We start from the raw sequence: 10,872 nt of genomic DNA, 5'->3' as shown, positions 1-10,872 counted from the left end.
TTCCGCTTAGGGTTATTTCGCGTGTGTGCCTAATTACACCCACCTACATTGCAACTTGAAGGATATTGAAATCATGTTAATAACATATTCGGGCTACATCCATGGATTGGTATGCAAATTTAACTACGTGATATGATTTAGGTGACGAGAGGTGAGGAAACGTGATTTTAGAAGTGAAAATTTGACGGCGATGTGATTGGTTTACAATACATGATAAAAGCAAAAAAATGCACATGGATATGGTGCAACTATCGCACCATAATAAAAAGTGTTAATACCACGTCATTTGAGCTCGACTATTTAAAATATTAATGACAAAAAAGGTACAAGCTGTGAATTTTAGCACCATTTGGATTTACTTTCCTGCATGTAGAAAGTTGCCTGTGAATAATTGCCCTTTAGAAAGATTTTAGTTGAAAAATTAGAATAAATTAATTTGGAAGTACAATATAGCACAAAAAGTTTTAATTAATAAACAAGTGAACAAGATTAAGTTTTGTAAGTGAGAAAATCCTGATAACATGGGCTGCAACACAAGTCAAGAGCTACCGACCTACAACGCTCAGCTGGATAATAGTAATGTTGACACAGAAGAAACAACAGAAACCCTTGACGGGGATATAAAGCAAGGTAGGCTGAGTGTTTGTTTAGGTGTTCCGGAGTTTGATTAACTCAAGAGGTTCTAACGCAAAGATGAGCATTTTTAGCAGAAATGATCGTTAATTTTCATGTCGTGTATAAAACCTTTGAATTACATCATTAGATAAATCGATCGATTGATGTTGGCTATTAGAATATTTCAAACTAGTTTGATGTAATCGTGCTCACAATTATATCTCCAAGATTACCGATCCGCCATTTATAACTTGAACTGTATCGCATCAAGCTAGCTTAACTTTGTAGAACATTTGTTCATTAAATAATTTATACTTATTTTAATCGAACAAAACCAGGAATGGGTAACAGCTTCCACATGGGAAGTAATTCGAAACCGCTGTCATGATTAAAAATTCACGAAGCAAATCTTTTTGTTTTCTAATGAAATCATGCCTATTACTCGTGATTTCACGATTAAAACGAAAATTAGATAAAAGTTACAGATGAAGAGGGAGGGGGTGTGATGGTAGGATCAAGGCGGCAAACATTCTATACACTGTTGCATTTTTCCAATCATCATTGCAGGATTCTGGTCATAGCTTTGACTGGACATTGCAAATTCAACCATCTACTACTATTCAGCGTGCTGAGTAATATTTTTGTGATTTGTGTGAGTGCGATTGCGTACTTCATAGCATCTGATATGTAACTGTCCCGCGTCCCAAGTAGCTATCCGCAACTAGATACGACAAAGTCCAAACTATGTTGCAACAAGAGCACGAACATGTTTTTGGCTTTCTCATATAGAAATCCGACTTTACAACCGAGGCCTGGAGGGCCGAGTGTCATATACCATTCGACTCAGTTCGTCGAGATCACAAAATGTCTGTCTGTGTGTATGTGTGTATGTGATAAATAATGTCACTCAATTTTCTCAGAGATGGTTGAACCGATTTTCACTTACTTAGATTCAAATGAAAGGTCTTAAGGTCCTATACAAAATTCCTGAGTTTTATTTGGATCCGAGTTCTGGTTCCGAAATTACAAGGTAATGTGCACCAAAAAAAGGAAAAAAAATTAAACAAACGTTTGTCAGAGATGCCTCATTCGATTCTCACAAACTTAGATTCAAATAAAAGGTCTTATGGCTTCATATAATTTTCTTGAATTTCATTTGGATCCGACTTTCGGTTCTGGAATTACAAGGAAATATGTGCAAATTTATTAAAAACTGTGCACTCAATTTTCTCGAAAATTTCTTAACCGATATTCACAAACTAAGAAGAAAATAATATGTCCTATTTTTTTACAAAAAGTCCCCGAAAAGTTGATCCAGATCCGACTTCCGGTTCCGGTATTACAGTGCGATTAGTGAACATTTTCAATTTTACGAGTATTTTTTTCAAAATCGACGGCGAAACGATGTACACATTTTTATAAAACTTACTGCTAAATTCATCTAGTTGGCAGTTCTTGTTAGTTAGTGAATATATAAAACTACTTTTGGACTACTAGTCCCCGGTTTCCGCTTCCGAAAGCGCCGATAATATTGAAGAAAATCTCCAAAAACGGAACTCACTTCGATTTCTCAGCAACGGTTAAACCGATTTTCACGAATCATGATTCAAATTAAGGTGAAATGTAGCGTCATAAAATGCGCGAAAAATTTTATCCGCTTCAGTTGAACGAACCGTCGCACAAAGCATACCGAGAAAAACGGACACATAGAAACAAGAACTTTTTTCAATGATTGAGCGCAGTGGGCTTACCTCTCGTTATATTGACTTGTAAAAAAGACTGGATGTAATGGATTTTTGAATCCTTCACACTTTGAATATATGCTAGTTAACATGAGGCTATATGTATTGACCAACTTGCTAACCATGTATATGCCAGTTGTTTTTAAATGTTTATCACATTGTTTGTATCATGATATTACTTGGTTTGTATTTCATTCAGTAGCTTGTCAATGATGAAGTTATAGTTTTGCTATAAAAATTGCTACAATCTAAAATAATACCTGTTATACGATATCACACAGCCAGGCTTTATTGCTTCAGCAACATCAATGCATTGAACTCAACAGAATTGGACATTATTAGCATTATAAATGACAGTTACTTAGAAAATAAACAATTTCTTACAATACCCATTTTATTGTATTCAACTCGTTTTTATTGCAACACAAAACGCAATGCTGCATAAATTCGCGTCATAATTTTATATGTAATTTTTGCTCACGATATTATGCCACCGTGCCCACCGTGCATTTCTCACACCACCTCAATACGAAACAGCAGCACGCAAGCAATAAAAAAAAGTCTATGTAAACTTTTTCAAATTTCGGTTGTTTTAGCTAATATTTTATAATTTTGAGTTGCATTTTCAGATTCTTTGTGAAATTCTGCTACAAACACTACTTTTCAGTTCCAAAATCATCCCCGTGGGACGGAACAGTAACTGTTTATACATTTCAAAAACCAATTACGGCTCGCCAAAGCAAAACTTCAAAATTCTTAGAATACTTAGTTATGATAAATTTGATTTCGAAAACTTAAGTGTTTTTGGTTTTTCGAAAATCGGTCTAGTTTTTGAATAATTGATCAAAAACGCGATTTTCGCATTCCGCTACATTTCACCTTAAAGCTCTAATTGTCTTTAAATATATTGTGCAATTTAATCCTGATCCGTCACTCAAAATGACGATGCAAAACTATTACGCGACGGCACGTGCGACTTTGCTCCGTTCGCAGCGTGCTTTGTTCAATTTCGTATAGCGTGCAGTGTTGCCACATTGAAATTTACATTGTACATTTCTAAATCTTTTATTCAATTCAAACCTACTAGTTAGTGTTATTACAAGATCATGAGAACGATGCTTTTCTATAAAAGTACACTTATTGCCTTTCTCATATAGAAAGTTCATGCAATCACTTGAAAAATTAACTAGTAAAGATTGGCCCAGAGGGCTAAGTGTTCTATATCATTCTACACAACTCATCGATCTGAGCAATATATGTGTCTGTGTGAGTATGTGTCAAATAATGTGACCCATAAAGAAAAAAAATCTCGTAGTCCCATAGGTTTCTATTGAGCAATTAAACAGAATTGGACATTATTAGCATTATAAATGACAGTTACTTAGAAAATAAACAATTTCTTACAATACCCATTTTATTGTATTCAACTCGTTTTTATTGCAACACAAAACGCAATGCTGCATAAATTCGCGTCATAATTTTATATGTAATTTTTGCTCACGATATAATGCCACCGTGCCCACCGTGCATTTCTCACACCACCTCAATACGAAACAGCAGCACGCAAGCAATAAAAAAAAGTCTATGTAAACTTTTTCAAATTTCGGTTGTTTTAGCTAATATTTTATAATTTTGAGTTGCATTTTCAGATTCTTTGTGAAATTCTGCTACAAACACTACTTTTCAGTTCTAAAATCATCCCCGTGGGACGGAACAGTAACTGTTTATACATTTCAAAAACCAATAACGGCTCGCCAAAGCAAAATTTCAAAATTCTTAGAATACTTAGTTATGATAAATTTGATTTCGAAAACTTAAGTGTTTTTGGTTTTTCGAAAATCGGTCTAGTTTTTGAATAATTGATCAAAAACGCGATTTTCGCATTCCGCTACATTTCACCTTAAAGCTCTAATTGTCTTTAAATATATTGTGCAATTTAATCCTGATCCGTCACTCAAAATGACGATGCAAAACTATTACGCGACGGCACGTGCGACTTTGCTCCGTTCGCAGCGTGCTTTGTTCAATTTCGTATAGCGTGCAGTGTAGCCACATTGAAATTTACATTGTACATTTCTAAATCTTTTATTCAATTCAAACCTACTAGTTAGTGTTATTACAAGATCATGAGAACGATGCTTTTCTATAAAAGTACACTTATTGCCTTTCTCATATAGAAAGTTCATGCAATCACTTGAAAAATTAACTAGTAAAGATTGGCCCAGAGGGCTAAGTGTTCTATATCATTCTACACAACTCATCGATCTGAGCAATATATGTGTCTGTGTGAGTATGTGTCAAATAATGTGACCCATAAAGAAAAAAAATCTCGTAGTCCCATAGGTTTCTATTGAGCAATTCCAGAAATGCTTAGCAGATCATCAGACTCGACCTTCTCCGATTTGGATGAAACTTTGCACATGGCTTCAGTATGGCAAACCATAAATTTTGAACCGATGGTGAGGTCAATCGGACTCACGACTGATTTTTAAAAAGGCCGTATGTATTTTTGCATTTCACAAAAATTGCCTTTTTCAAATCGTTGTAACTCGGAAACCGTTAATTGTACAAAAATGGCGTTCAGGAAGAAGTTGTAGGGAATCGATTGGGCACTCAGAGAAAAATATACAAAAAAAGAAAAATGATTACAAAATAATCCGAAAAAGTTAAATAAAAAAATCAAGGTTTAAATTTTTTTGATAATTTATTTTAGAGCTGTTATTAAAACCTACAGATTGATGGCTATCCCACCCGTGCTTTTTGAAGAATATAGAAGTTACAGCCGAAACAGTTTACAGATATATTCGAAATTTTAAGTTCTCGTTGAAAGATAATCATTTAGACAGTAGAACTAACGCAACTACGTCAAAACGAATAAACACATGTAGAATCAAAGAGGTGTGACAGTTGACTACCTACTGTTTACAACCAACGTACGTACCGGCGAATTGCTTACCTAAATTCTACCTGTTTCACATATAAACATGTTATATCAGTTTATAACAAATCTCTTTCGAAAAAGTTACAATACTACAATATGGTTTTCGCAAAGTGTTGTAAACCTTTTCCTGGTTTTGTGTGTTCCGGAAAAATTTTCCAATTAACAGAAACCATAATTGGAAAATTAGAAGCTCGAAAGTGCAAGGTCGTTACAGCACAAATCTGATGCGCCAATTCACCACGTGACGAATGAAAACAATAAAATGCTGGATCTTTGTTTTTCGAGTAAATCCGATTCCGCTCCCAAGATTGCTGCTGCACCCGTTCCTATGGTGAAATATGTAAAGCACCACCCTCCTTTATGCCTTGAGATATAAGCTTCTCGGCAGTCTCATAGCTCCAATGTGGATGGAACCGTCAGATATGATTATAAAGAAGCAGACTATAGAAAAATTATCGACTTTTTGTCGAATATTGATTGGAGTGAAGTTCTCGACAAAGATGATGCAAATCTTGCTGTTCAGACTTTTTCCAATATTTTGACGTATGCTATAGATCATTATGTGCCGAAACGACTAAGTAATGCTTTCAGACAAGCTCCATGGCAAACTACTGAATTGAAACGATTAAAATCATCTAAAAGATCCAAGCATGGCGGGTATACACTGCGCGCAAACTACGTACACATCAACTCTTTATATAAAAGGACAGCGAAACAATGCTACGCACGTTACCTTCGGAATGTTCAGAACAAATTGAAGTCTGATCCTAAATCTTTTTGGAAGTACGTAAACGACCAACGAAAAGAATCGAGTTTGCCCTCGTCGATGGTATATGGGATAAGTGTTGGAACTAATCTAGATGAAATTTGTCAACTGTTTTCCGAAAAGTTTTCCAGCGTTTTCTGCAATGAAGTGTTGTCACCGAACCAAATCGCCCAAGCAGCAATGAACGTTCCAGTATCACATCAGTTGTTGGATACTATCAGTGTTGACGAAGATTCAGTAAAAATGGCTATCGCCAAAATGAAATCTTCGAGCTCTTTCGGACCCGATGGTATTCCTGCAATCTTTGTGAAAAAATGCTCCATCGATTTAATTTCACCTATCTGCCAAATTTTTCGTTTATCGCTAACATCTGGGATCTTCCCTGATTTCTGGAAGTTTGCATACATGTTTCCAGTTCATAAAAAAGAAGACAAAAAAGACATCGACAACTACTGTTGAATTACGTCGCTCAGTGCTATTCCAAAGCTTTTCGAAATGGTGCTACTTGAATCTATATTCAACCATTGTAAATGGTTTATTGCAGAAACACAACATGGGTTTATGCCGAAACGGTCTACGACTACCAATCTCTTGACCTTCACGACGTTCGTGACGAATGCTATATCCTGCGGTTTGTTATCTATACGGACCTTTCCGCTACCTTTGACAAAATTAACCACGCCATTACTGTTGCTAAGTTAGACAGATTGGGATTTGGTTCTGACATGCTGCGTTGGTTTTCCTCATACCTTAATAATCGCCGATTAGCAATCAAGATAAATGACGCTGTATCCAAAGAGTTCATCGCTTCTTCTGGGATTCCACAAGGCAGCCATCTCGGACCTTTGATCTTCCTCCTGTATTTTAACGATGTGAATTTTTCTCTAAATTGTCCACGTTTATCTTTCGCTGATGATCTCAAGCTGTTCCAAATAGTTCGAAGTAACGATGATGCTGTTTTCCTTCAACACCAACTTGAAATTTTTTCAAAGTGTGAGGTAAATCGAATGACTTTGAACATTGATAAATGCTCAATCATCACGTTCACACGCAAAAAAATTCCTATAAGATACAACTACTGCCTTGATGAAGTAGTGATCAACAGAACCACGTGTGTTAAGGATCTCGGTGTAATTCTAGACGAGCAATTGTCTTTCAAGCAGCATATCAACTTTATTATAGCAAAGGCATCTCGTAGTTTAGGATTTGTAATGAGAATAGCAAAACATTTCACAGACATTTACTGTTTAAAGTCTCTATATTGCTCACTCATTCGTACAGCACTCGAGTACTGCTCTACGATATGGAACCCATATTACCTTAACGACTCCTACCGAATAGAATCAATACAGCGCAGATTCGTCCGTTTTGCTCTTCGACAGCTACCTTGGAATAACCCTAACGAGTTGCCTAGCTACGAAAGCCGTGGATTATTGATTGGACTCGACACCCTTGGCATTCGATGTGATTTGTCCCGTGCTATGTTGATCGCCGACATGTTGAACAACAAAATAGACTGCCCTGCACTCCTCAGCGAAATTTCTTTAAATGTACGCAGTAGAGCTCTTCGGAATAACGTCTTTCTTCGATTGCCTCTTAGCCGTACGAATTATGGATATAACGGTGCTATTATTGATCTACAACGAACTTTCAATGGAGTATCTGCCGGATTCGATTTTACATTACGCGTAGCAGAATTCAAACAAATTTTTTAAACATACTTAGAAATAGGAATAGTTTTTAATCATTGGGACTACACATTGTCTGTTGATTACATGTAAATAAATAAATAAATAAATAAATAAATTGAATACCACGTTAAGCATTTGTGATGGCTGTCGTAGGCGGGCTTATAAGGAAAGCCATACGTCGGAAACAGAAAGGCTGTAACAACGGAACCACAACCATCCACATCGCAATACGATTTAGAGGAAGTACCTTCAGCAGCTTCAATCAATTCAGCATCTTCTAAATCATCAGTCGCGGCGGAGTATTCAAGAGCACACAACATTGAACTCTTCAACAAGGGCATCGCAGGAATCAACGTGTCTCCGATATCAACGAAGAAAACCCGGAATGTAAATTATCCTCGAGAAAAATATTTGGATACTTCAAGAGGTATAAAAAGCAAATATTCGGATTCCCGGCGGATGAAAAAACCAGAATTACTCAAAACGAAAGCAGCAGAGTTGGATGAAGTGATTACCAAAACTATAGAGCAGTTTGCTAAGGGAGCGGGTCATTTCGACGAAAGTCGTTTCGCCGAATGCCATCTCGCCGAATAGATAATTTCGCCGAAAGTCGTTTCGCCGAAAGGGTAATTTCGAATACATCAAATTATTATTTTGTGTTATTATGCCTCCTGTATAACTGATGTGGCACAGCCACATAACCGGAGCCAAGATGGCTCGGCGACATAAAGCCGCCGAGACGACGCCGGCTGAGTTGGCCGCCGACCCGTCGGAAGCGGCGGCCTCTTGCATACGAACCTGTAACCGCCTCGTTTGCCCGGTCTACTCAAAGCTAGGTTTCTTTGGTTTAGTTATGTCCGAACGAGCGGTAGCAAGGTCGGACAGCACACGAAACAAATCGTTGTGGCGAAGCCGCATTAGATATGTTTTTATTCAGTAAACGGAAAATACCACATACATTTGCTTGGTAGATACCAATGGACTTGCTTTGATGATTAGTGGGTAATAGTCAACAATTGCTTTGGGAACTCCGTTCTGAGGTTCATGAATCAATCTTTATTCAAAAAGTACAATTGTAGGCCAACAAAACAGGCGTTAACGTTATCATCTTTAATTTGTCTTTATTTTAAAACGATTCTCATTACGATTTTAAGACAATTGCAGGAATCGGCGAAATGACCCTTTCGGCGAAATGACCCTTTCGGCGAAATGACTTTCGGCGAAACGGCTTTCGGCGAAATACCTTTCGACGCCATGACCCTGATCCGTTTGCTAAGCCTGATTTCACTAGGAACGAAAAAGTGCGTTTGTTGTCAGTCTTGCCAAACTCGTGGTCAAAGGAGAAAATAGCCACGTAATTCAAGGCGAACGATTGAACATTGTTTCGGAGGCAAGAGAATCAACGGACGAAAAAAAAAGCCAAGAAACAAATAGGACGCAGAAGGAACGAAACGATAGAAAACTAGGTGCCTCAATATTTCAACAGCGATGACATCAGCATAGTAATGCCGGGATCAAGAGATTGCGTCACATTCAAAATGAATGGTAAGTGTGAACGCAAACAAAAACGATTGCTTTTTTCATCATTGAAAGAAATTTATTTAGGTTATAAGGAGGAAATTCCAGATCTTCGATATTGGATTTAGTTCTAGTTCACATAACATATGTGTTTGCACAATCCATGAGAATGTTTCATTAATGGTTCATGTCGTTGAAAAATATTTCAAGTATGATGAAATATGAATTATTATTTAAAAAAGCTATTGTGTGACTCATCAAAAAGATCCTGCTACCTCCGTGAATGCAAAAGTTGTCCAGCGACACAAGATCTGGAGAGAAGCGTTTTAGACTATTTCGAGGAACGTGATTTGACTGAGATGAGATTTGAACAATGGGTTTCTACTGACAGATGTGATCTAGAGAAATTTGTCAAACCAGTAGAAGAATTTGCAGCATATTTTTGCGAAAAAATAGAAAAACTTGTGACAATGTGATGCAATAGGGGGCAATTTAAAGCGAATGACACGACGTGAAAGCTTGGCTAAACTACATGAACACCCAATCACAACTGCAAAACAATTATATGAATGATCAGAGCAGAGACGTCGAGATGCATTCACGATCATGTCTTTTTGTTGCGTGTCACAAGAAGAATATGAACGGGGTGTGACCGAGTGGAGTAGTATTTATAAGGATACCAAAATGATTCCAGGCGCACAGAAATACCATTTTTTCGTTCCGATTTCAGAAACCATAATCGTCACAAGACTGTATTCTAATGACGATGCACGTAAAACTCATACAATTTTCAAAAACTTAGAACCTTAAATATAGTTAAGAATTATTCATGTACATGTAATAATTGTAGATATAGCATGCAAATGAACAATTAATGGAAATATAAAAAATTGTGTTATAATTAAATATCCAAGTATCTCAAGAACAGCTACTTTTAGAAGAAAGAATATCATGAACAAATTTATTGCCTTTAACCTGTAGAATAATATTCTACTGTTTAAATAATTATCTCTCATCGAGAACTTGAAATTTCGAATATATCTGTAAATTGTTTTAGCTGTAACTTCTTCATTTTGAAACTATTGAGAAAAAAATCAAATTTGTTTTTTCAGTGTATATTTTTTTAGAGTGCCCTATTGATTCCCTACAACTTCTTCCTGGACGTCATTTTTCTACGATTAACGGTTTCCGAATTACAACGAGAAGAACTTGATCATTTGCATGCACCCGTAAACTGTTTTAGCTGTAACTTCTTCATTTTTCAAAAGGCACGGATGGGATAGCTATCAATCTGAAGGTTTTAAAAACAGCATTAAAAAAAACTTAACTTTTTCGGATTATTTTGTAATTATTGAGAAAAAAATCTAAATTTAATTTTCATTGTATATTTTTTTAGAGTGCCCAATCGATTCCCTACAACTTCTTCCTGAACGCCATTTTTGTACAAATAACGGTTTCCGAGTTACAACGATTTGAAAAAGGCAATTTAGGTGAAATACTGAAATACATACGCCCTTTTTGAAAATCAGTCGTGAGTAGGATTGACCCACGATGTAAAATACCTGGTGATCACGTTTTTCTATGTGTTAGTGCGGTTGT

At 36.5% G+C, this 10,872-nt stretch overlaps 1 protein-coding gene across 1 annotated transcript in view; it reads left to right on the top strand.

The window, feature by feature from the left end:
• Nucleotides 1-506: 506 nt before the first annotated feature.
• Nucleotides 507-10,872, top strand: part of LOC131439237 (neuromodulin) — a 296,952-nt gene continuing 286,586 nt past the window's right edge. Inside the window, exon 1 of the mRNA XM_058610006.1 lies at nt 507-630. Coding sequence (XP_058465989.1) covers nt 522-630 — 109 coding nt within the window. The 5' untranslated portion in view covers nt 507-521. The remainder of the gene's footprint in view (nt 631-10,872) is intronic.

This window comes from Malaya genurostris, chromosome 3 (assembly GCF_030247185.1).
Source record: "Malaya genurostris strain Urasoe2022 chromosome 3, Malgen_1.1, whole genome shotgun sequence".
NCBI classification, from domain to species: Eukaryota; Metazoa; Arthropoda; class Insecta; order Diptera; family Culicidae; genus Malaya; species Malaya genurostris.
This window is presented reverse-complemented; position numbering and strand designations above follow the sequence as displayed.